Raw genomic sequence first — 27,500 nt, 5'->3', positions numbered from 1 at the left:
CTCCTCCACCTCTACCCTCTCAGTCCCGCTCTCCTCCACCTCTCCCCCCCTCTCAGTCCCGCTCTGCTCCACCTCCCCCCCTCTCAGTCCCGTGCTGCTCCGGCTTGGTCGTGTCGCGTGAGCCCCGGATGTCCGGATACACACCTGTGTGCGCGTGTCGGTCAGGTTCCTGCGCGAGCCTTTAACGCATGTTTATCCTCGCGGTTTCCTCACGTGGTTCAGGTTTCACGCGGTTTGTTCCGGTCCTTCATCTCATGTCACTCGTCCGACAGTTCGTCTCCTTTAACCAAACGTGTGAACAGTCACGTAACCTCCTGCGAGACCCACCGGACGCCTCGCGCTGCTCAGGTGAAAACTTAACAGTTTGGTGGTTTTCTTGTTCTCGAGTTTTATAGCGGCGACTGAACTATCGGGCGCGTTACCGCCACCTACTGCCCAGGAGGACGAACAGGCGACTCACCACGAGTCCTCGATAAGAAAGGGAGATAAAACGCAGAAAACGAAACACAACTCTTGTGTATTAATCCTGTTAAATTTAAGATCTGAATCAATACATTAATGAACACTTTTTTAAAGCTCATTTGTACACAGTCACCGTTCACTGTCTTCCTAAACCTCCCTTTATTTTAACTCCATGACGTCATGTTCCAGCACGTCAGCCTGCTGCTGACGTCACTCCTCCCACCAACACGTGGTTTATTCATCCAGTAAAAACCGCCCGTCTTCTTCTTCGCTGAATAATTTTCTGAAAGCCTGGACGCAGTAGGAAAGGGGGGACTATCTCTTCCCTGGTTTGACGCTTTTTCTAATTCAATAAAGATTAAGGATCAACGGGGATCACCGGTTTGAATCCCCGTGTTACCGCCGGCTTGGTCGGGCGTGCCTACAGACACAATCGACTCTGCGTGTAACTGTTGTCCACCGACTTCCGGTTTCTACCGAGGCGGTCATACCAGTTTCCTGTTTGTTGGCGTGTGCCGTGCCATGTTTTGGGCGACGGCTGCAAGATTTACCATGGACAGATGGCCACCACGTGCACACAACTGTCCACACACTGTCACGTGCACCCGCCAGCACACGGGGCAGAAGTGTCAAGTTGTACACGTCAAGTTACGTCCACGAGGACGAGGATGAGCGGCCGGACACAATTGTGCCGACGGAGCGGGACTCGCCGCAAAAACTAGTCACAGACGCTCACTGACGGGGTCACAGACGCTCACTGAAGGGGTCACAGACGCTCAGTGACGGGGTCACAGACGCTCAGTGACGGGGTTACAGACGCTCAGTGACGGGGTCACAGACACTCACTGACGGGGTCACAGACGCTCAGTGACGGGGTCACAGACGCTCAGTGACGGCCCGATGTCGGCCTGGTGCACGTGGGCCCTTAGCTCTTCTGTCCAGATGAACTGATGATTCAGCTTCCTGGGATCTTGAGCATAAATACACTGGGAAGGCCGCCTGTTCGTCTGTGAATGTTGTGGACCGGGGCTGAAAATCCCACCCATCAGTTACTGAATCCCCACGACAACCCACTGACACGACTTCCTCCACCCCGCATGCAAATGAGGCCGCAACGCTGGCACAACACAGATAGAAAACCTTTATTAGATGTTTCAGCAACTCAAGAGGCCTTCTAACTGACACGGCTCGGCATCAACACATGAAACCGCATCTGCTGGTTCTGGTTCTGCAGTCTGACGTCCAGGTTTAAAATTTGATGCTCAAACCCCCGTCGACTGGCATACAACTCACATCCACCCGAAACCCTCTCACACCTGAAGGAGGCCAGATCCTACGGAGATCCAACAGAAAGGCGATCCTCCTTTCTGCCGAACTCCGGCGTTTCTAATGGCGCCATGTTTTTACGCCAGGCGCAGCAGAGATCCTACAAACTCTCACAAACCGATTTAGTGTCGCTGCTTTATTATCTACACATCCACCGCAAAGCAAAGAGGAGCGACTCAGGTCAGCAGAGCAGAAGGAGGTCTGAGGAGGACAGACCTGCTTCCCTCTTTCATTTACACACACCAAGCAAGCCCAGCAAATTCCTGCAAGTTCCGTCTTCTGCAGGACGCAAGACCGCCGCCACTGCCAGGCCAGAACATGGCGAGGACCTCCTGGAGGAGAACCAACTCCTACAGCCCCAACTCCAACTCCTCCAACTCCTTCAGCAGCTGCTCCTCCTTCTGCATCTTCTCCATCTGAGAAGGAAAGATTTAAAATGTTAAAAGAGCAGAAGCAGTTTCTCTAAAACATCAAACCACCGACATATTAGACTTGTGTCACTTCTCTATTATCCAGTCTCTCTCTCTCTGTCTGTCTCTCTCTGTCTCTGTCCCTCTCTCTCTGTCTGTCTCTCTCTCCCCCCTTCTCTCTGTCTGTCTGTCTGTCTGTCTGTCCCTCTCTGTCTGTCTGTCTGTCTCTGTCTGTCTATCTGTCCCTCTCTCTCTGTCTCTCTCCCCCCTTCTCTCTGTCTGTCTGTCTCTGTCTCTCTCTCCCTCTCTGTCTGTCTCGCTCTGTCTGTCTCTCTCTCTCCCCCCCTCTCTCTGCCTGTCTGTCTCTGTCTCTCTGTCCCTCTCTGTCTGTCTCTCTCCCCCCCTCTCTCTGTCTGTCTGTCTGTCCGTCTGTCTGTCTCTCTCCATCATCTGTGTGTGAGATGTACAGGTAAACTGATGGTGGAATAAGTTTAGATATCACCAACAGTAGAAAGTGAGGTTTACTGTACTCCTGAGTTTTACTGGAAGTCATAAATTCTGCTCCAACTAAATACACTTTAAGTCAGGCTGAATGAAGCCGCACACAGCTGGAGTGTATTTGGCGTGTAGTATTTGGCGTGTAGGGAGTGAAACCTGGTTCTTTTGGAGGGTTTTTCCAGAAGCCTGCTGCTCCTTCAGTTCGTCGATGGCTTTGAGTTTCTGAAAGATCCCAGAGATGCATCAGTGTGGATCAGTTCATGAATTACAGTGCTTGTGTTTACAGCCCAACTTTACTGGGAATAGAACCTCTGCCCTCCGGCAGTGTGGGCACTTGCCCAACAGCACTTGTAACCCTGAACATGAATAGTTTACCTTCTTCAGGTTCTTGATCTTCTTGTCAATCTCTGGGTCGCCACCAGAGGGTGCTGATGGGATTCTGTTTGTGGGGGCGGAGTTTGACTGGGGCTCTGGGGTTTCCTGTTTTGTCTCCTACAGGAAACAGTAACCATGTAAACAAACAGTAACCATGTAAACAAACAGTAACCATGTAACAAAGCGCTGCTGTTTCCAACACTATTAACTCCCGTCACACCGGGGTCACAGAATACTGCTCTCTGATTGGCTGAAGGGTGTGTGTTAAAACCGTATAACGCATAAGTAGTTCAGTATTGGACTGGTTTGACTGGTCAGCTCCCAGTAACCTACAGTAATAGACAGGTTGTACTGGTCAGCTCCCAGTAACCTACAGTATTAGACTGGTTGTACTGGTCAGCTCCCAGTAACCATCAGTATTGGACTGGTTTGACTGGTCAGCTCCCAGTAACCTACAGTAATAGACTGGTTGTACTGGTCAGCTCCCAGTAACCATCAGTATTGGACTGGTTTGACTGGTCAGCTCCCAGTAACCATCAGTATTGGACTGGTTTGACTGGTCAGCTCCCAGTAACCTACAGTAATAGACGGGTTGTACTGGTCAGCTCCCAGTAACCACCAGTATTAGACTGGTTGTACTGGTCAGCTCCCAGTAGGCAGATGGATGTTCACCTGTTTGGCAGCTTTCTTGGCTTCTCGCTTCCTCTGGTTCTTGAGAGCAGTTTTAGACGGCTGTTTGTCTCCGCCTGGCAACATGTTCTGAGGAGGCTCATCCTCATGCTACCCCGCACACACACACACACACACACACACACACACACACACACACACACACACACACACGCACACACGCCAAGGATACAAACAAAGAAGTCAGTTACTGAGTCCACACATATTCCCACGTCACAGGTTTGAGGTTCATGGCTTTGTCTTACTTCAAAGCAAAAAACACAGCCAATATTTATTTATTTATTTATTTATTTATTTGCTGGCTGTGTGTTGTTTTCTTTGTTGTTTACCACACTGGCAGCTGATGAGTGTGTGACGCATGAAACAGGTTTGTACTGCTGTGTATTAAAGTTTTGTCCTACATCTGTATTGACATTCCCCTCCTCATTTGTTGAGCACTTTTACCTACACCACTGATGGTTTCTGGAAGAAAATAAATATATATGGGAGGGGCGAGAGAGAGATGGGGGGCAAGAGAGAAAGAGAGAGAGACAGAGGGGGGCAAGAGAGAGAGACATTCATTCAACCACCCGCCCAGCCGCCCCTGCTCTCACCAGTTTGGTGCTGGCTGTCGGTGGTTGGTTGCGTAGTGCTGGGGGCCGGTAGGCCTGGCTGGGCTTGGTTTCGGTGCTGCCCAGCTCTCCCTGCGCTGCCTGGTAGCAGATGGGCCGCTCGGGGAAGCATCCCGGGGGGAAGGGCTGCCAGAGGACCTGCCACAGCTCCGTGCCGGCCGGCATCTCCTGCTTCCACAGCACTGTGCCCGTGTAATGCCAGATCTTATAACAGTTCCCCACCCGCAGCCGCGGGGCGCAGGTCGCCGTGACGATGTGCTCACCGTCAGGACACCAGGAGAAGTGGGTGGAATCCGGGACCTGGGGTTTGGACACCTGATTTGATGCAGAAAGAACAGGCGAGGTCACATGACCATGCCTACTTTAATCTCACACACACACACATTTGAGGAATGAATAAATAATGATGAATCAGAACCAGAACCAGAACCATGTTTACTGGTCATGTAGGTTTGTACTACATGGAATGTGACTCTGGTGTCATGGCCCTCTCAGTGTACTTAACATAGAATAACAACAACAACAACAAGTCCTGAATGGAGGGCAGGTTTCTCTGCAGACTTAACTGTCCATTGTAGTCTGTCCCTGTCCTGTTTGGTGGCCAAACCAAACCAGACAGTGATGGATGTGCTGAGGACAGACTGGATTACTGCAGTGTAGAACTGAACCAGCAGTTCCTGAGGCAGGTTGAACTTCCTGAGCTGGTGGAGGAAGTACATCCTTTGCTGGGCCTTTTTGATAATTGTGTCTGTTGTATGTCCACCTTAGGTCCTGGGAGACTGTGGAACCCAGAAATCTGTAGGTTTTCACCGTAGACACCATGCTGTTGAGTATGGTGGGGGCGGGGGGCAGTGTTGGGGGACTCCTCCTGAAGTCCACTGTCATCTCCACCATTTTCTAGCGTGTTCAGCTCCAGGTTGTTATGGCTGCACCAGAGGCCCAGCTGATCAACCTCCCATCTATATGCAGACTCGTCACCATCCCGGATAAGGCCAGTGATGGTTGTGTCGTCTGCAAACTTCAGGAGTTTAACAGACGGGGCACCTGAGGTGCAGTCATTTGTTTAGAGGGGAAAGAGTAGAGGGGAGAGCACACATCCCTGGGGGACGCCAGTGCTGATTGTCCGGGTGCTGGATGTGATTTTCCCCAGCCTCGCCAGCTGCCTCACGTCTGTCAGGAGGTTTTTAATCCAGTGGCAGACGGGGGCTGGTACAGTGAGCCGGGTGAGTTTGGAGTGAAGGATATCTGGGACAATGGTGCTGAACACTGAATGATGGTTTTTAACTTCATGTTCAATACCTTGCTCATAGACACAGCAGCAGTAAACACTGTTGGAAAAGGGAGCATTTGGTTTTCGGGGTGAGACATTTCACTGACTGGAACTGGTGTGTTGGGTTTTATGTTTGAGATTCAACTCCATCGATTCAGAAAGGTGTAACTGGACAAGTGCTTGGGGGGAATCTCAGAAAAGAAAGAACGCCACTTAATTTTTGTCATTGCACAGTTGTTTGGTTACAGTGAAATGTGTCTCTGCATGTAACCATCCTATTGTATAGCAGCAGTGGGCAGATGCAGCACCCGGGGACCAACTCCAGTTCTTCTTTCCATTGCCTTGCTCAGGGGCACAGGCAGGAGTATCAACCCTACCATGCATGTCTTTTTGATGGTGGGAGGAAACCGGAGCACCCGGAGGAAACCCACACAGACAAATTCCACACAGAAAGGACCTGGGGCGGCCTGGGGTTCAAACCCAGGACCTTCTTCTTGTGAGGCAACAGTGCTGACCACTGGGCCACCGTGCCGCCCAATCAAAAAAATCAGGAAGGAATCAGGAACCCTATTTGTAATTTCACTTCATGCACTTGTGTACATGAAATGAAATGAAATGCCGTTGCCTCCAGCCCACAGCAGTACAACACAAAGACAAAAACACATCCAAACACTACAAGAACACACATACTAAAACTAAAACACATGTCCAAACTAACTAAACAAAAAAATCACTGTCCAAGGGAACGAACACCAGCCAGGATGACTGTCAGAACCGCCGGTCTACATGGGCTAGCAGTTAGCTTAGCCCGCCCCGCATCCACGTGCATTTCTTCCTCAGGCGCAGCTCCAGGCAGGGGCCGTGGTCCCCGGGCTCACCAGACAAAGCAGACCAAGCCTACCCAGCCAATCCAGCGCCAGCTCTCCCAGCCAGACACCCTCGACACACCTCCCCACACTTCTCACGATGACGTGAAAAACACCACAGTCAACGCCAGGTGAGGCCGCCACCAGACCGCCCTCGGTTTCATCGGAACTGCCGGTCTGCATGGGCTAGCAGTTAGCTTAGCCTGCCCCGCTCTCCCAGCAGATTCAGCGCCAGCTCTCCCAGCCATCAAACGAAGACAAAACGTAGATGCAGACATGGACAAAGACACTGCTGCATAGATGGCACTGGGTGAGTCCGCCGCCCATGTGAATTCGCACCATCATCTTCCCACACCGGAAGTGAAATTTTTAATCAATTTTTAATCAATATGTGGTCTTTCAGTAAAACCCGATATGACATATTGTTTAGCATCTAATAATACCCTTTCTGCTCCTTTAGCATCGTGTTTCTCTGGCGGTTTCTCTCTCAGCCTGCTTGTCCCTCTCTCTCCCTGTGTCCCCACGTGACATGTCGCCTCACACTCAAATAAAGACACCTGTCTTATGTTTTCCTTTCCCAGAGTGATTGTGAACCCCCACCCACTCGTCCATCACACGGTGGGCTAGTTTTAGCTTCTAGAAGAACGACAGAAGGCTTGACAGAAGAGTGTCTATATGAAAAACCTGCTGAACCGCAGAGAAACATAACTGACGCAACACGCTTTACGACACGTCATGGAGTCGCGGTGTGCCTCCTTCCACCACATGCGGGCGGGGTTTTATTTTCCCAACAGAAATAGTGTTATGTCAAGTTGTCAACGTAGCAGAAACGCACGGTTAATAAACAGTAACCTGTTTGAAGGGATTATTTGGAGTTGAATTTATTTTCATGTTTTAATTCCAACAAATCAGATTCCAGACCAGATGTCAGCACCATTCCAGACCAGATGTCAGCACCATTCCAGACCAGATGCCAACACCACCAGTCTCTCTCGTTACTGGACTGAGAAGATGTGTATCTGTTACGAGCCCATCACAAAATCAAAGCCTTAATATGAATTAAACGAATTCACATTTGCGGCGGCCTCACCCAGTATCGTCCATGCAGTGTCTTTGTCCACGTCTAAGTTTGTCTTCGTTTGATGGCTGGGTGAGCTGGCGCTGGATCAGCCGAGAGAGCCTGGTCTGCTGTGTCCGGTGGGCCCAGGGCCCTGCCTGGAGCTGTGCCTGAAGAGGAAACACTGAGGGCGGTCAGGCAGTGGCCTCGCCTGGCGCTGACTGTGTTTTTAGTGTCGTCGTGTGGAGTGTGCCGAGGTGTGTCGAAGGTGTCTGGCTGGGAGAGCTGGCGTTGGATCGGCTGGGGGAGCCTGGTCTGCTGTGTCCGGTGGGTCCAGGGACCATGGCCCTGCCTGGAGCTGTGACTGAAGAGGAAACACTGAGGGCGGTCTGACAGGACGCGGAAGCGGGGCAGGCTAAGCTAACTGCTAGCCCATGCAGACCGGCAGTTCCGACAGTCATCCTGGCTGGCGTTTGTTCTCCTGGACAGTGTTCTCTTCTTCAGTTTTGATATGTGTTATGTGTTCTAGTAGTTTGTGGATGCGTTTGTGTCCTTGTGCTGCACTGCTGTGGGCTGGGGGAAACTAACCCCCCCCCCCCCCAAAAAAACAGGACAGAGTGTTCCTGATTCCTAATAGAATTGGAAGTGATTCTTACTGTTGCATCCCACTGTACTGAGTCACATTACATATCGATAAAGGGCCAAATCAGATCTGATCAATCGTTGGGTTGCTCAGGGTCACAACTAGTTACCTTTGGAGAAACGAGCAACTGAGTTTAATTTTGAAAGGACGCAGCAAATAAATCCATCACTCCCTCTGAACCAGTTTCATAAGCGTGCAGGAGTCTGACCATCTTAAATGACAGAAGACATCTATTCATGGATAATCCACACAAGTAAAGTTGTACCTCAGTTTGTAATCTATGCATGTCAGAATAGTGACACCAACACTGGTCCTGGTTCATGAACCAGGACCAGTGTTGGTATAGATTCAGGGTTATTCAGGCTCCATGTCTTCTCTATGAGACAACCCTGAGGACTAAAAACTCCACAAGTTCTAGACAACAAATGACTGATTAAGATCATCTGAAATCAGGTCACTTGTTCCTGTGAAGCAGTTTCAACCCCCCCCGCCCTTTTTCTTCCCAATTGTACTTGGCCTATTACCCCACACCAACGAGCCATCCCCGTCTCTGCTCCACCCGCTCTGCTGATCCGGGGAGGGCTACAGACTACCACATGCCTCCTCCGATACACGTGGAGTTGCCAGCCACATCTTTTCACCTGACAGTGAGGAGTTTCACCAGGGGGACATAGCGGGTGGGAGGATCACGCTGTTCCCTCCAGTTCCCCCTCCCCCCCGAACAGGCGCCCCGACTGACTAGAGGAGGCGCTAGTGCAGCAATCAGGACACATACCCACATCCAGCTCCCCACCCGCAGACACGGCCAATTATGTCTGTGGGGACGCCCAACCAAGCCAGAGGTAACACAGGAATTCAAACCGGTGACCCCTGTGTTGGTAGGCAACGGAATAGACCGCTACACTACGCAGGCGCCCCAGTTTCACTTCTTGTAATCTTTAAGTTACACGAGAAGTAGATCGCTGTCTTCATTTGGCCAACAGAGACTAAAGTCTACTTTAAATGGGCTTCACCCAGAGAGAGCTGGGGGTTAAACTGTCAAATCACATGCTGAAAGTTGACGGACAGCCAGGAGGTACCCGCCCCTTCCCTTTGAGCTTCTCTGATTGGTTAGAAGGGCAAGACTCTCTGTGAGACTGTAGAATGGAATAACTCTGTACTGGTCCGTGAAGCTCACAGCAGACTGTCAGTCAATCAGTTTTAGAGAGAAACTCAAACAAAGAGATATCAGATGATGAAGCTTTAGCATAACCTGAGATGCACTGCATCATCGCCTGAGATGCACCGCATCATCGACTTGAGACGCACTGCATCATTGCCTGAGATGCACCGCATCATCGACTTGAGACGCACTGCATCATCGCCTGAGATGCACCGCATCATCGACTTGAGACGCACTGCATCATTGCCTGAGATGCACCGCATCATCGACTTGAGACGCACTGCATCATTGCCTGAGATGCACCGCATCATCGACTTGAGACGCACTGCATCATTGCCTGAGACGCACCGCATCATCACCTGAGACGCACTGGATCATCGCCTGAGACGCACCGCATCATCACCTGAGACGCACTGGATCATTACCTGAGATGCACTGCATCATCACCTGAGATGCACCGCATCATCGACTTGAGACGCACTGCATCATTGCCTGAGATGCACCGCATCATCGACTTGAGACGCACTGCATCATTGCCTGAGATGCACCGCATCATCGACTTGAGACGCACTGCATCATTGCCTGAGATGCACCGCATCATCGACTTGAGACGCACTGGATCATCGCCTGAGACGCACCGCATCATCGACTTGAGACGCACTGGATCATCGCCTGAGACGCACCGCATCATCACCTGAGACGCACTGGATCATTACCTGAGATGCACTGCATCATCGCCTGAGATGCACCGCATCATCAACTTGAGACGCACTGGATCATCGCCTGAGACGCACCGCATCATCGACCGCATATATGAGGAGATATGAATATGAGACATCGCTCCTGGGTTTTAAACCAGCGACCCACCTGCTTGTATTTCTTGGTGTCCCACATCTCCATCTGTCCACGCAGGTTCCCGAAGCCTGCCAGCACCAGGATGTGACCCTGAGGACTGCAGCGCAGACAGGAAGTTAACAGGGGACAGGAAATGGGCTGGGCTGACTTCAAACATTCACATCAAAACTCCTCAAACAGTCCCGCACCACAACACAGACCAGGGGCCTCATGTATCAGTCATTACCGCGGGCACATTTGTTCGTACACACTCATGGAATTTTGTAGTCCTCAAGATCGTCTGACAGTCAGCAGCAAAGCATGATGGTTATTTGTAATTCCTGCCTCCTAACACCTATCTCTACCTCTTGCAACGAGCAATCACCCAGGCCTGCACAGACATCAGTGTTAGCCAACCGGTGTCTGAATTCAGGGGTCACCCAGGTTCTACACGGGTCTCTGTGGCAAACTTCAGGGGTAAAAAATCCCATGGGTGTGTACGAACACATTTGCCCAGAGTAACGACTGATACTCAAGAGGGGTGAAAGGTTTTGCTTAGAGTCCCCACAGCATCGTCAGCAAGACCAGTGAATCAACAGCAGACAACAGAACAAACATTAACATTTATCAGAACCAACAGGACCTCTCAGCTCGCTCAGCTTCAGGTCAGGGCGGTCTGACAAGTAGATGATGACCTCTGAGTTCAGACGTCAGCTGCTGAATCACCAGCTGTCAGAGTGTGTGTGTGTGTGTGTGGGCCCTGTGATGGACTGGCAGCCTGTCCAGGGTGTCTTCCCGCCTGCAGCCCAATGACTGCTGGGAATGACTGCAGCAGGGCCAGGCGGCCTCAGTCCTGCTTTGTTGAGCCACTGTGCAGCACAGCTGGCCCCAATATTTTCCACCATATTTAACACCTCTCTAGGTCAGTGTACAGTCCCACAGTGCTTCAGACTCTCTACCATCATTCCTGTGCCAAAGTCCTCAAAGATCACCTGCCTCCATGACTTCAGACCAGTTGCCCTGACATCTGTGGCCATGAAAGCATTTGAGCGCATCATTCTGTCGAACTTGATATCTTGCACCTCCCCACTGATGGACCCATATCAATTTGCCTGTCAAGCCAACCGGTCTGCTGAGGATGCAGTTAGCACAGCCCTGCAACACCTGGAATCCCCAAACACATACGCATGCATCCTCTTCATAGACTTAGTTCCGCCTTCAACTCCATCAACCCACTCAAACTCTTTACCATACTCTTGGATATGAACTTTGACCCAGCCATATGCCACTGGATTCAGAGCTTCCCATGGAACAGGCCACTTAGGGTGAAGGTTAATAACCTAACCTCACACCCTCTTACCCTCAGTACAGGTGCTCCTCAGAGCTGTGTTCTCGCCCCCTGGCTCTTCTCATTTACACCACCCTCTTTACATCCACGGATAGCTCTGTGAAAATAATAAAATACGCAGACGACACAACCATTGTAGGTCTCATCTCCAACAATGATGAAACCCAGTGCCGCCCTGCAGTACACCAAGCTGCCACTTGGTGCACAAACAACAACCTTCTGCTTAATACAGTCAAAACCCAAGAACTCATCATTGACTTCTCATGCATACCGAATCCCAAAACACCCATACAAATGAACGGAGACCCCATCACCACCACCCACTCTTTTAAATTCCTTGGAACATCCATCAGCAACAACCTGAAGTGGAAAACTAACACTGAACACATCACTGCAAAAGCTCAACAACCACTTTACTTTCTTAGGCAGCTTAAAAAATACCGGCTCAAGCATCAACTGCTCGTTCGGTTTTACTCAGCCTTTATCCAGTCCATCATAACATCTTCTCTTACAGTAGTACAGTAGTACAGCAGTACAGTAGTACAGTAGTACAGTAGTACAGTAGTACAGCAGTACAGTAGTACAGTAGTACAGTATGGTATGGCGGCACAGACAGGCAGACACAGAAAAAACTGCAGTGGATTGTCAACAAGGCATCCAAGGCAACCCACTCCCCTCAGCTGAGTCTCTACATACAGAGAGCATCCTGAGCAGCTGTAGCGCCACTGCCATGGCAACGCCAAGGCCTCCGCCCGCAAATCCCTACAGCGGATAGTGAGACAGCTGGAGAGATCATTGGAACTGCTCTCCCGTCCATCCAGGCCATCTATGATGCAGGGAGCAGCCGGAAGGCTCTCAGCATCGTGAAGGACCCTTCCCACATCCACTTCCCTCCCCTACCCTCTGGCAGGAGGTACCGGAGCATCCGTGCTGCCTCCACCAGACTACGCAACAGCTTCATTCCTCAGGCTGTGAGGTTCCTCACCAGCCTGAACACTCAGACCTTCCACACAGTGACTTTGTGACCGTCTCGGTCAGTGTCCGTGTCGGGTGTGCTTGTGGTGTTCAGGTGTGTGAAGTCATTCTTGTTTTTAATATTAATATTTTAATATTTTAATTCTAATTTTAATATTAACTGTGTGATATGTGTTGTTGTGTGGCACTGAGGTCCGTGTGAACACCATCTCGTTCCCTTGTATGTATGAGACATGCATATGAGGCAAGGACAAATAAAAGCAGTCCAAGTCCAAGTGTAAAGACCTCTTCCCAGCACGGGACGTGTGCGTCTCCTCACCTGTAGTACACGGCATTTCGCGGGCCGGTGCCGAAGTCAAACACCGGGTCACATTTCAGGTTGAAGACGGTGGCCTTGGCAGGCATGAAGCCGTAAACTACACAGAACTCTGATGAGTTGGGACTCCAGGCCACGTCGTAGATCGGACCGCTCTTCGCTGTCACACACACACACACACACACACACACACACACACACACACACACACACACACACACACACACACACACACACACAGGTTCACTTAAACAGTGGAGATTGTCGTGCTGAGGTCACCCAGACAAAAAACGAAGTGTAACTAACTTCACTAGCAGAACAATACTCACTCATGTATGGACTTCTGATCTGTACCACTCACTCTGATGACTGCAGCCATACTACTACCACCACCACTACTACTATCACTACTACTACCACCACTAGTACTACCACTACCACCAACTACCACTAGTACTACCACCACTAGTACTACCACCAACTACCACTAGTACTACCACTACCACCACTAGTACTACCACTACCACCAACTACCACTAGTACTACCACCACCACCGCTACTACTACTACCACTACTGCTACTACTGCTACTACCACTACTACTATTACTACTACCACCATTACTACTACTACCACTACTACTACTACTGCTACTACCACTACTACTACCACTACTACTATTACTACTACCACCATTACTACTACTACTACTACTACTACCACTACTACTACTACTGCTACTACCACTACTACTATTACTACTACCACCATTACTACTACTACTACTACTACTACCACTACTGCTACTACCACTACTACTATTACTACTACCACCATTACTACTACTACCACTACTACTACTACTGCTACTACCACTACTACTACTACCACCATTACTACTACTACTACTACTGCCACTACTACTACTACTACTACTACTACTACTACTACTACTACTACAGTGCAGTTAGTTCTTACGTAGTTGGACCACGGCACTTTCTCCATTTACTGCCAGGTAATGCAGCGTCTGCTCTCCGTAGTAGGAAGCTCCTGTCTTATCCACGTCTGTACTGGCCGTCACCAACACCGCAGTGGCTGATGGGAAAAATACATTTACTGCTCACAGACTGCTCAACGAAAACAAGAAAATCACTTATTCTTTCAGGTTTTTGGGGAGTCTTGTTATCTTGGTTTCAGGAGGACTCGGCTCATGTGGATGTGGTGCTGGGCTTCTCTTCTGGAGGTAAAACCTCCTGACGTGGCTGTGCAAAAACTACTGAACCATCCAAACTCTGAAGCTACCTGCCTCACGAGTACCTGGACATCCACATACTAGCACTTCTGCTCGTCTCAGATTTACCCCTGCTGCCGACGTCATGAGGGGCGGCACGGCTCACGAGGTAGAGCGGGTCGTCTAGTAATCAGTCATCATCATCCTCCTCCTTCGCCCGCAGTCTGAACTGGTCTGGTGTGGTGTGTGTCAAAAACACACGTCTAGTGCAACACAAAGCTTCTCCCGGGCAAGTCAACCCCACCTTCTTGTGGTTCACACTGTTATCACTAACGGGATTCTGGCTATGGGTGAATCGCCGGCGCCCTAGAAAGTAACTGGCCTCCTGCTGCCTTGTGGGATAGGCTATTTAGCCAAAGGCTAAGGGCGGGGCAAACCCTGTCAGAAAACCTCAAGAGGAGTAACCCCCAGTAGATCAATTACTATGGCCCACTTGAATTACTGTGTCCTGGTAACTGAGTCAAGGTTAGCCCAGTTATGGGTTAAATAACAAAACAAACTACTGCCTTGTAGACGTCCTGGGCGGGGTAAAGGCTGTGGCCCCAACCCAGGCAGAAATTGGGTTCCGAAGGAGTTCCGACCTCGGCCTACTATCAGCAAACGACAAGCAAGCATTATTAGTTCCAACAGCTCCTCCAGCGAGCCTGTCCGAGTGTCCTTGAGCAAGACACTAAACCCCTATCTGCTCCGTGCCGCCCGGTGGCCCAGTGGTTTTATTGCCCCTTAGCAATTGCTAAGGGGCAATAAAATTGTCAACGGTTCAACTTCATACCAACTCCCCTCATGAGTCATTCAAGGCATACTACTCCCGAAACCTAGGTAGATGTTAGCGTCTCTATTTAGGCTACTACTATCACTGGCTACTGGCTAGACGCAGTGGTCACCGGCCCTGCTCCTGGAGAGCCACCGTCCTGCCAGTTTTCACTCCAACCCTGATTCAACTCACCTGATTCAATTAACCAAGGTCTTGTTCAGTAGGTAATCAGTAGAATCAGGTGTGTTAAATTAGGGCTGGAGTGAAAACCGGCAGGACGGTGGCTCTCCAGGAGCAGGGTTGGTAGCTCTCCAGGAGCAGGGTTGGTGACCGCTGGACTACAGGCACTAACCTGCACTTTACATACTGTACTGACTGAGTGACTTGATCCTTTCTGTCCAAATGGATCTTGTGATTTGTTAAGTCTGAGTGTTGGAGGTGGACAGAACTAAAGACTGTAAGCTGAATGGAGCTACGCCGTGTTCGCATCAATCCATCCAAAAACCGGCACACATCTCAGACGGTTCCCCAAACCTTTTCTGTTCCACAGCATGGAGACGTGGTCGGCCTTGAAGAAACTCTTATTGGCCAGGGCGGCCGTCGAGTCTCCAAACAGCGGGTACTGATACAGACGGACAAATGACGGCGTGCCTTTAGAGCCCGGCACGTAGACGGCAACCTGCAAAAGGCAAACAACACAGACGGTCAGTTGTGCGGTCTGGAACCACATCTGCCATTTCCATAAAAACACTGACCAATCAAAAAATCAGTCTGAACCGGTCCAAACCAGTCTGAACCGATCCGTACCCATCAAAACAAGTCTGAACCAGCCTGAACCAGTTTGTACCACTCAAACCAAGTCTGAGGCAGTCCTTACCTTAACGGGCTGACCTCCAGGGGAGAGGACAAAGTTTGACACCTTCTGCATATGAAGCTTGTTGGCGATGGTGTCTGATGGGAGAGACAGGACTGAGTCAGTACTCAGACACAGACTGAAGTACCAGACAGTGAGTTAAAGCTTCTGGACTCATTAGTCGGACTGCGTCAAATTACAATAATATATATATAATCCCCCCCCTCTTTTTCCCCGATTGTGTCTGGCCAATTACCCCACTCTTCTGAGCTGTCCCGGTCTCTGCACCACCCCCTCTGCTGATCCAGGGAGGGCTGCAGACTACCACATGCCTCCTCCCATACATGTGGAGTCACCAGCCGCTTCTTTTCACCTGACAGTGAGGAGTTTCACCAGGGGGACGGATCACACTGTTCCCCCCAGTTCCCCCTCCCCCCTGAACAGGCGCCCCGACTAACCAGAGGAGGCGCTAGTGCAGCGACCAGGACACATACCCACATCCAGCTTCCCACCCGCAGACACGGCCAAATTGTGTTTGTAGGGACGCCCGACTAAGCTGGCGATAACACAGGGATTCAAACCGGCGATCCCCGTATTGGTAGGCAACGGAATAGACCGCCACGCCACCCGGACGCCCTAGCACATTGTTTTCTAAGTGAGCATCATTGTTAACATACTCGTCTGTGTACTTCCTGTCAGACTAGAGTTTTAACAGTTCGTCCACCAAGCGGCAGGACTGAGACAAACTGTCAGCATCTCGACATAAACTAGCAGTTACTGCCGTCTATACTGCCCCCCATGGTGTATGTTGGTACTTCACCTTGTGGGTGTGAAGTGTTAATTTTTGAGGATGTGCACAAACAGGCCTGAATAACCGCAGGCGACGGTCGTCTTGTGTAAAGGAAGTATAAGTAAAGTACAGCAGGTGTCTGGCACTCCTCGACCGACTGCTCACTCACTGAAGTCGTTCTTCTCGAAGAAGTGAAGTTCGTTGTTGACTCTGCGCACGGCGATGTGCTCATCCTCAGACCAGCTGGGAAAGCTACACACACACACACACACACATTTTGAGATTGAGCTCCTCCTGACACCGTTTAAGGAAACCAGACACAAAACCTAAAATGCCCTGAGGTACCACCAGTACTGCTGTTCTTCTAGTCTACCTGGTAGTCCATCCATGCATCCATCCATCCATCCATCCATCCATCCATCCATCCATCCATCCATCCATCCATCCATCATCCCAACGGCTTATCCTGCTATGTCCAGCTATAATGCGACACACTGCTTGTGTGAGGAAATGTTCTGTCTGTAAATGAGACTCACTCACCAGGACTCGGCATTCTTCTGGTAAAGTGCTTTGAGGAGGGCGCCGCTCGCCAGTGACCACAGCTGGAGGTTGGGTTCTCCCTGAGCCTCCTTCTGGCTCTCTTCAACACACACAGACACACAGACACACACACACACACACTGATGAGCCAAAACATTATGACCACTCACCGCTGTCTGGGTGGACTAGATGGTAGGTGAACAACCAGTTCTCCTGGTCAACGTGTTGGGTGCAGGAGAAATGAGCAGGAGTAAAGACCTGAGAGACTCTGACAAGCGCCACATTGTGATGGCCGTGATGGCCAGACGACTGGGTCAGAGCATCTCTGAAACAGCAAGGCTTGTGGGGTGCTCCCGGTCAGTAGTGCGAGTACCTACCGACAGTGGCCTGAGGAGGGACAAACCACAAACTAGCATTTTAGGGGTGTTGGGCGCCCAAGGCACATCGATGCGCAAGGGCAACGAAGGCCGTCTGGTCTGACCCGACAGAAGGTCTACTGTGGCACAAGTTATATAAGTTAATGATGGTTACGGGAGGAATGTGTCACAACACACAGTGACTCGCACCCTGCTGCGTACGGGACCAGTCAGAGTGCCCGTGATGACCGCCGTCCCCTGTCGAAAGCGCCTACAACTGGCATGCGAGCATTAGAAACGGACCATGGAGCAGTGGAAGAAGGTCGCCTGGCTCGATGATTTCCGTTTTCCTTTAGGTCATGTGGGTGGCTGTGTACGTGTGCGCTGTTTTTACCTAGGGAGGTGATGGCACCAGGATGCACTGTGGGAAGATGACGGAGGGAGTGTGACGCTCTGGGCAGTGTTCTGCTGGGAAACCCTGGGTCCAGCCATTCATGTGGACATGTGGACACTTTGACACATGCCACCTACCTAAACATCGTTGCTGACCAGGTGCACCCCTACAAGGCAGCGGTATTCCCTGACGGCAGGGGCCTCTTTCAGCAGGATAATGCTCCCTCCCACACGGCAGGAATGGTTTGAGGAACATGATGAAGTGTTCAAGGTGTTGCCTTGGCCTCCAAATTTTCCAGATCTCAATCCAATTGAGCATCCGTGGGACGTGCCGGCTCGACAAGTCCGATCCACGGTGGCTCCACGTCGCCACTTACAGGACTCAAAGGATCTGCTGCAAATGTTTTGGTGCTAGATGCCAAAGGTTCAGCGTTCTCGGTTTTTATTTTTCAAAGCCATCCAGCATGCCGAATTTCGCCACAAGAGGACACTGTTACATAACCTCACATGAACAGGAACAACTTTTGGATCCGTGGAAATATAAAATCCAGGTGAAAATCAGTTTAAAAATCTGGGTATTTTGAAAATCAGTAAAAACCGAAATCGCTGAGACTTGCAGATACCACAAGACACCTTCAGGGGTCTTGTGCCTCTCGATGGGTCGGTGCTGTTTTGGCAGCACATGGGGGTCCAAGAGCACATTAGGCAGGTGGTCATAATATTTTGGCTCATCAGTGTATAACACTCTCTCTCACTCTCACACTCACACACACACACACACACACACACACACACACACACACACAAGGATATCGACAAAACAGGAAGTGGGTGTCAGTGATACAGCAAATACAACCAACAGAGAAGGTGGAAGAATTACAGTAGTTCAGGTTACAACAGTTCTACAAACAAACATCCGTCCATTATCCAAACCACCCAACCTGCTCTCAGGGTTGCGGGGATGCTGGAGCCTATCCCAGCAGTCATTAGGCGGCAGGCGGGGAGACACCCTGGACAGGCCGCCAGGCCATCACACAGGGCCGACACAAACACACACACACACACACACACACACACACATACACACACACACACAAACACACACACAAACACACACACACACACACACCTAGGGGCAATTTAGTACGGTGATTCACCTGACCTACAGGTCTTTGGACTGTGGGGGAAACCGGAGCACCCGGAGGAAACCCACGCAGACACGGGGAGAACATGCAAACTCCACACAGAGGACGACCTGGGACGACCCCCAGGGTTGGACTACCCCGGGGCTCGAACCCAGGACCTTCTTGCTGTGAGGCGACCCCGCTAACCACTGCACCACCGTGCTGCCACTACAGACAGTCGGGTAATAACATCATCAGAGTGTGTGTTGTCAAGGAGGATCCATTCTGCAAAAGGTCAGTCTGAACTTTGAACTCACTGGTGTATGGCTGCCATGTGGCCAGCACAGTGTTGAGAGGGGAAAACTGCAGCAGAGTTGTTTTGGGAAGGTCAAAGGTCATCACCACTGAACCATCCGACACCTTCACTACACTAACCCTGAAAAACACAGAAGCAATTTTGACTTTAGCCGAACAGATGTGAAGCCAGCACTCCAGGTCTGACATTTGTGTATCTGTAATGAGCTGATGGACTCGTTTATTCTCCATAGAGACTCACAATGTAGATTAAACGTAATAATCAACCAAAAGTAAAGAGGTCAGGTGGCAGAGATGCAAAACCCTGACAAGTGATGGAACAAATATTCCTGAGACCTGAGAATGATGATGGATGATAGAGAAGTGACAGAGAGATAGAATGTCAATGGATGATAGAGAAGTGACAGAGATAGAATGTCAATGGATGATAGAGAAGTGACAGAGAGACGGAATGATGATGGATGATAGACAGGTGACAGAGATAGAATGTCAATGGATGATAGAAAAGGGACAGAGATAGAATGATGATGGATAATAGAGAAGTGACAGAGAGATAGAATGATGATGGATGATAGAGAAGTGACAGAGATAGAATGTCAATGGATGATAGAGAAGGGACAGAGATAGAATGATGAAGGATGATAGAGAAGTGACAGAGAGATAGAATGTCAATGGATGATAGAGAAGGGACAGAGATAGAATGATGATGGATAATAGAGAAGTTATAGATAGAATGATGATGGATGATAGAGAGGTGACAGAGAGATAGAATGTCGATGGATGATAGAGAAGGGACAGAGAGACGGAATGATGATGGATGATAGAGAAGTGACAGAGAGACGGAATAATGATGGATGATAGAGAAGTGACAGAGAGACAGAATGATGATGGATGATAGAGAAGTGACAGAGATAGAATGATGATGGATGATAGAGAAGTGACAGAGATAGAATGATGATGGATGATAGAGAAGTGACAGAGATAGAATGATGATGGATGATAGAGAAGTGACAGAGATAGAATGATGACGGATGATAGAGAAGTGACAGAGATAGAATGATGACGGATGATAGAGAAGTGACAGAGAGATAGAATGATGATGGATGATAGAGAAGTGACAGAGATAGAATGTCAATGGATGATAGAGAAGTGACAGAGATAGAATGATGATGGATGATAGAGAAGTGACAGAGATAGAATGATGATGGATGATAGAGAAGTGACAGAGATAGAATGATGATGGATGATAGAGAAGTGACAGAGATAGAATGTCGATGGATGATAGAGAAGTGACAGAGATAGAATGATGATGGATGATAGAGAAGTGACAGAGAGATAGAATGATGATGGATGATACAGAAGTGACAGAGATAGAATGATGATGGATGATAGAGAAGTGACAGAGATAGAATGATGATGGATGATAGAGAAGTGACAGAGATAGAATGATGATGGATGATAGAAAGGTGACAGAGATAGAATGATGATGGATGATAGAGAAGTGACAGAAATAGAATGATGATGGATGATACAGAAGTGACAGAGATAGAATGATGATGGATGATACAGAAGTGACAGAGATAGAATGATGATGGATGATAGAGAAGTGACAGAGAGATAGAATGATGATGGATGATAGAAAGGTGACAGAGATAGAATGATGATGGATGATAGAGAAGTGACAGAAATAGAATGATGATGGATGATACAGAAGTGACAGAGATAGAATGATGATGGATGATACAGAAGTGACAGAGATAGAATGATGATGGATGATAGAGAAGTGACAGAGAGATAGAATGACGATGGATGAAAGAGAAGTGACAGAGATAGAATGATGATGGATGATAGAGAAGTGACAGAGATAGAATGATGATGGATGATAGAAAGGTGACAGAGATAGAATGATGATGGATGATAGAGAAGTGACAGACATAGAATGATGATGGATGATACAGAAGTGACAGAGATAGAATGATGATGGATGATACAGAAGTGACAGAGATAGAATGATGATGGATGATAGAGAAGTGACAGAGAGATAGAATGACGATGGATGAAAGAGAAGTGACAGAGATAGAATGATGATGGATGATAGAGAAGTGACAGAGATAGAATGATGATGGATGATAGAGAAGTGACAGAGATAGATGATGATGGATGATAGAGAAGTGACACAGAAATAGAATGATGATGGATGATAGAGAAGTGACAGAGATAGAATGATGATGGATGATAGAGAAGTGACAGAGATAGAATGATGATGGATGATAGAGAAGTGACACAGAAATAGAATGATGATGGATGATAGAGAAGTGACAGAGATAGAATGATGATGGATGATAGAGAAGTGACAGAGATAGAATGATGATGGATGATAGAGAAGTGACAGAGATAGAATGATGATGGATGATAGAGAAGTGGCAGAGATAGAATGATGATGGATGATAGAGAGGTGACAGAGAGATAGAATGATGATGGATGATAGAGAAGTGACAGAGAGATAGAATGATGACGGATGATAGAGAGGTGACAGAGAGATAGAATGATGACGGATGATAGAGAAGTGACATAGATAGAATGATGATGGATGATAGAGAAGTGACAGAGATAGAATGATGATGGATGATAGAGAAGTGACAGAGAGATAGAATGATGACGGATGATAGAGAAGTGACAGAGATAGAATGATGATGGATGATAGAGAAGTGACAGAGAGATAGAATGACGATGGATGATAGAGAAGTGACAGAGATAGAATGATGACGGATGATAGAGAAGTGACAGAGATAGAATGATGACGGATGATAGAGAAGTGACAGAGATAGAATGATGATGGAGGATAGAGAAGTGACAGAGATAGAATGATGATGGATGATAGAGAAGTGACACAGAAATAGAATGATGACGGATGATACAGAAGTGACAGAGATAGAATGATCCATCTTACTTCTGCCCATTGCACCATCCAAACAGCGTGCCATCTCTGCTGAAGGTCATACATTTGCTCGGCCGTGTCTCCCTGAAATGGAAAAGCAGTTAGCGGGAGTTTAGCATGGAGTGGAACACTACATCACCACCACTGCCCCCCCCCCCCAGTCTATGCCCATGCACAGCGCTTCAACCCAGCCAAGCTCGCCATCGACAGTCCGTGGGTCTCCCCCCTGCATATGGTCACGAAGGCTAACGCCGGTTGGCGCCCATGTGTTGATTACTGCCACCTCACCAATGCCATGATGCCAGACCGCTACCCCGTTCCACACAACCAGAAAACGAAGCTACCAGTGCAGCGGCAGTGGCTACCGCCGTCTCGCTCAAACTGCCCGACTTCTGGCAGACGGCTGCGGCAGCATGGTTCCCTCTCATCAAAGCCCAGTTCGCAATTAGGAACATCACCATGGATGAGACCAAGTACCACTGCGTCGCGGCAGCACTCGGAACATCTGAGGCATCACGGATACTGGGCCTGCTGCAAGCCCCGCCGCACGTGGATAACAACTCAGGAGCAGCCAAAAGTAGCAGTGGTAGTAGTTAGCGGTGTTGGGGAATTCTGACACGCTGAATTTAAGTTAACGCACAGGTCTGCGTGTGTGATGTCAGACAGGTCATGGTCGCCGGCGGAGCGGGGAAACTCTTTCAGTTGGCGGTTGGACAAGTTGAGGATTCTGCTAGCTGCAGTCTCCGCTAGCCGCAGTCTCCGCTAGCCGCAGCCTCCTCCAGCACCTCCTCCACACTGCGGCTCACTGCTACTGTCACTGGCAGCTGGGCGTCAACCCCAGCAGCCATGAAACACAGAGATAAGTCTCCTTTGTGGGGGCATCCACATAGCATAGCGGTCTAGTCCGTTGCCTACCAACACGGGGATCGCCAGTTCGACTTCCCGTGTTACCTCCGGCTTGGTCGGGCGTCCCTACAGACACAACTGGCCGTGTTTGTGGGTGTGAAGCCGGATGTGGGTATGTGTCCTGGTCGCTGCACTAGCGCCTCCTCTGGTCAGTCGGGGTGCCTGTTCAGGGGGGAGGAGGAACTTGGGGGAATAGCGTGATCCTCCCACGTGCTACATCCCCCTGGTGAAACTCCCCAGTCAGGTGAAAAGAAGCGGCTGGTGACTCCACATGTATGGGAGGAGGCACGTGGTAGTCTGCAGCCCTCCCCGGATCAGCAGAGGGGGTGGAGCAGCGACCGGGACGGCTCCGAAGAGTGGGGTAATTGGCAAGGTACAATTGGGGAGAAAAAGGGGGGGAATCCAAAAGAGCCTCCTTTCTTACTTTGCTTGAAGTGCTCCGACTACTTTCATACCCTCCTGTATTCGGTCCCTCGGCTGTTTCTCACCCGCTAATCTGCTGTTAGAAGCACTGCGAGACCAACTGGCAGCTCATCTATGGGCACGAGTCGGAAACTGAGCGAGACGAGCTGTCAGTCTACTGGTCAGAGCGCCCCACTGCCACCCCCCCCCGCACCCCCAGCTTCTGTCATTTATTTCCCCAACCAGGGCGCCACAGCAGCCAGGCCCTTCCCTGGGTTCAAGCCTGCCGTCACATCACCCTGTCCTCACGGTTTCCGGCCCTTGATGCAGACTATCCCCCACAGCTTGCACTACCAGGGTTCTGCTGCCCCGCCTCCGCCGGCCCCTCCACCGCCGCACCCCCAGTCTGGCCCCACCCTGCTGCATGTCCACCTGCAGCCTCCCCCTATTCGGCAGCACCAGCTCATGCTAACCGCCGCCACTCCCCCACCCCCGCCCTGGTGTAAATGGCAGATTTCAGTACAGCAGCTGTGTGTCCACTACCTCTCTCTGAATTTGTCCCTATTTGTTTTGTTGTTGTTATTTGTATCACTGAGAAACAGACGGCAGTATTCAAGTAGTATTTTTCCCCCCTTGGTAACTTCTCTGGATCCTAACATGGACCTAACAGTGGGAGATGCAGGCGTGTTAAAAGTTCAGTGTCTGACCTCTGAAAAGCAGGACTCTCGTCACAGTGCGGAGGTCCACGAAGAATCAGTGTCCCATCTGATCCACACACTGAGGAAGACAAACACACAAGCAGCTCAGAACGATGCCGGGTGGTGCTGCTCACTCACCCAGGGGAGGACCTCACAGAAGGCGAATCAGTTCATCTGGACACAACGTTCACTGACAGATACGTGTCATCGCTCATCTAATGCCCCTTTTCCACCACGTGGTACCGGCTCAACTCGACCCGACTCGACTCGCAGAGTGTTGTTTTCCATCGCCGTAACATAACCACCCCCACAGTGTCGCTGGTCTGCATTGATTTTGGTACCCGCTCCGGGTTTTCTGGAACCTCGACAAAGGTGGTACCAGAAAAGTGGTAACAGTTACCAAAATGCCGGTACTTTCCTGTAATGGAGAACGAAAAAGTCAAATCGAGCCGGTACCATGTAGTGGAAAAGGGGCATAAGTGACCTCTTCAGTCTCACCTGACTGCAGGTGTCCCCACCCTTATAAACAATACCGTGTCCTCACCTGACTGCAGGTGTCCCCCACCCTTATAAACAATAGTGTCCTCACCTGACTGCAGGTGTCCCCACCCTTATAAACTATACAGTGGTATAACGACCCAAACCAACCACCAGTTTCATATGCAGATTAGCCTGACCATTACCTAGACTTACAACGGCCACAATTAGTCGGAGTGGTAAGAAGAAAAAGGGTGATAGATTGTCTGAAGCTGTTAGAACAGCACAATGCTATTGACAGAATATTGTACCACAGATTATACCCAGGGGGCGCTACACCTAGTCTGTGTGAGTTACCTCCATCCATCCATTATCCAAACTGCTTATCCTGCTCTCAGGGTCGTGGGGATGCGGGAGCCTATCCCAGCAGTCAGTGGGCGACAGGCGGGGAGACACCCTGGACAGGCTGCCAGGCCATCACACAGGGCCGACACACACACACACACACATACATACACACCTAGGGACAATTTAGTACAGCCGATCCACCTGACCTACATGTCTTTGGACTGTGGGAGGAAACCGGAGCCCCCGGAGGAAACCCACACAGACACGGGGAGAACATGCAAACTCCACACAGAGGACGACCCGGGACGACCCCCAAGGTTGGACTACCCCGGGGCTCGAACCCAGGACCTTCTTGCTGTGAGGTGACCGCGCTAACCACTGTGCCGCTCGTATGGTTTACCTAAGATACATAAACAGGATGTGCCATTACAGCCTATCGTTAGTATGATTAACTCAGTGACCTGTGACCTCTCTAAGTTCCTGGCATCTGTTCTTGACTCGTTGGTCGACAGTAATGAACGCCACATGCAGAACACTGTGGATGTTGTGCATGAGGTGAGGGACATCATCATGGAGTGGTGATGGGGGACATTTGATTGTTGATGTTTACTGTAAACCAACACATGCTGATCAGTACTTAAGGTTTGACTCTCCTCATCCACAGGAGCACAAACCAGGAGTCATCAGGACGCTGGACCACCCAGCTGACAACCGTGGTTAAGTGTGGTTATCCTAACTGGGCGTTTGTCAAAGCCATGAAGACGCCCAAACAGTGCCCCAGCCAATCGAAGAGAGGAGGAGGACAACAGCTGTCTAAGTGTAAACCAGTGGTGGTTCTGTATGTGGTCGGAGTGTCGGAACAGTTGAGACAGGTATTTTCCAAACACCGCGTCTCAGTTGCTTTCAAACCCCAAAACACGCTGCACCACAAACTGAGATGAGGATGTGCACATCCTGGATAGGGAGGAAGGCTGGTTTGAATGGGGAGTCAAAGAGGCCATCTATGTGAAGAGGGAACGACCATCACTGAACCGGGGGGGGGCTAACAGTACAGTACAGAGTAAGTGTACAGTAAGAGATTCTGGTCTGTCACCATCTTACAATGCTGTGATTGCAACTATTCCCCAACCCTCTGTGAGTAGTCCACATGGCCTCTGTGAGTAGTACACATGGCCTCTGTGAGTAGTACACATGGCCTCTATGAGTAGTACACATGGCCTCTGTGAGTAGTCCACATGGCCTCTGTGAGTAGTCCACATGGCCTCTGTGGGTAGTCGACATGGCCTCTGTGGGTAGTACACATGGCCTCTGTGGGTAGTCCACGACCAATGTAACTCTAGTTAATGGCCACACATATGTGCATATGAAACTGGTGGTTGGTTTGGGTCGTTATACCACTGTGTTGTGTATAAGGGTGGAGACACCTGCAGTCACTGTGTTGTGTATAAGGGTGGAGACACCTGCAGTCACTGTGTTGTGTATAAGGGTGGAGACACCTGCAGTCACTGTGTTGTGTATAAGGGTGGAGACACCTGCAGTCAGCTGAGACTGAAGAGGTCACTGATGAAGCGTTTCCGGATGACCTGATTCAACTTTTTGTGACACCGGTTTAATTCCCCCAAAATACTGAAATGCACCTTGCTCCTTTATTCTGAGTAACACCACGCGCCCGAGAGAAAAACGCCTGACACATCTGTAGGATGACAGGAGATATATATATATATATATATATATATATATGTATATATATATCTGTTATTAACAACATTATGTTCATCAGAACAATGATTTAAGTCCGTATGCGGGGGAGGATTTGAGAGTACTGTGCATGGAGGACCTTCCTAAAAACACATCTAACACAGACAGACTGTAGTTATATATATATATATATATATATATATATATATATATATATATGTATATACACACATATATATATGTATATATATATATTATTCAGACATCTGCCTCCGGTTTAATTATGATTATTATTACTGAAATCTACAACACTTGCTCTCTGTCGGTCCATCTCATCTCATCTCATCTCATCCATCAGAGACGAACTACTCCTCCACCTCCTCCACCTTAACAGCGGCGCCCCGTGTAGCCGGGAACGGTGTTAAATGACGGTTATCCATCACAGGCGAGTCTGTGTCGGTACCGCGTCCGGAACCCGGGCGGACGGTTATCCATCACAGGCGAGTCTGTGTCGGTACCGCGTCCGGAACGCGGGCGGACGGTTATCCATCACAGGCGAGTCTGTGTCGGTACCGCGTCCGGAACCCGGGCGGACGCCGCGCCGTGCGGCCTCTCGGCCGTCTCCCCCGGCTAGCTGACGCCTTCGGCGGGGGGAGCGCCGACACTTCGCGAACATCTCAGCGTAAAACGGTAGCTTAACATGCCATCACAACGGGGTAATGCCTACTAACCCACCTGCCAGGTGTGGAACGGGGGACGCCATTTTTAACGCCG

The 27,500-nt window shown here is 49.7% G+C and overlaps 1 protein-coding gene across 1 annotated transcript; it reads right to left on the bottom strand.

Moving 5' to 3' along the window:
- Nucleotides 1-1,909: 1,909 nt before the first annotated feature.
- Nucleotides 1,910-27,500, bottom strand: eif2a (eukaryotic translation initiation factor 2A). Its single transcript, XM_056283280.1, has 16 exons — nucleotides 27,462-27,500; nucleotides 24,213-24,282; nucleotides 22,210-22,281; nucleotides 19,262-19,380; nucleotides 17,072-17,171; nucleotides 16,701-16,783; nucleotides 15,766-15,839; nucleotides 15,423-15,567; nucleotides 13,822-13,938; nucleotides 12,847-13,003; nucleotides 10,238-10,322; nucleotides 4,355-4,687; nucleotides 3,744-3,851; nucleotides 3,072-3,188; nucleotides 2,853-2,918; nucleotides 1,910-2,204 (listed from the first exon to the last, which is right to left on the bottom strand). The coding sequence occupies exons 1-16, from the start codon at nucleotides 27,487-27,489 to the stop codon at nucleotides 2,139-2,141; spliced, it is 1,740 nt and encodes a 579-aa protein (XP_056139255.1). The 5' UTR covers nucleotides 27,490-27,500; the 3' UTR covers nucleotides 1,910-2,138.

This window comes from Lampris incognitus, chromosome 7, assembly GCF_029633865.1.
Source record: "Lampris incognitus isolate fLamInc1 chromosome 7, fLamInc1.hap2, whole genome shotgun sequence".
Classification (NCBI taxonomy): Eukaryota; Metazoa; Chordata; class Actinopteri; order Lampriformes; family Lampridae; genus Lampris; species Lampris incognitus.
This window is presented reverse-complemented; position numbering and strand designations above follow the sequence as displayed.

What these genes read in the sequence shown, in the direction of transcription:
- eif2a (XM_056283280.1), bottom strand. Translation starts at nt 27,489, where the DNA reads ATGGCGTCCCCCGTTCCACACCTGGCAG. An exon ending in CAGAAGAATGCCGAGTCCTG is followed by an intron (nt 16,784 to 17,071) that starts GTGAGTGAGTCT and finishes GTGTGTGTGTAG; the next exon opens with CTTTCCCAGCTGGTCTGAGG. An exon ending in CGACAGCCAGCACCAAACTG is followed by an intron (nt 3,852 to 4,354) that starts GTGAGAGCAGGG and finishes TGTGCGGGGTAG; the next exon opens with CATGAGGATGAGCCTCCTCA.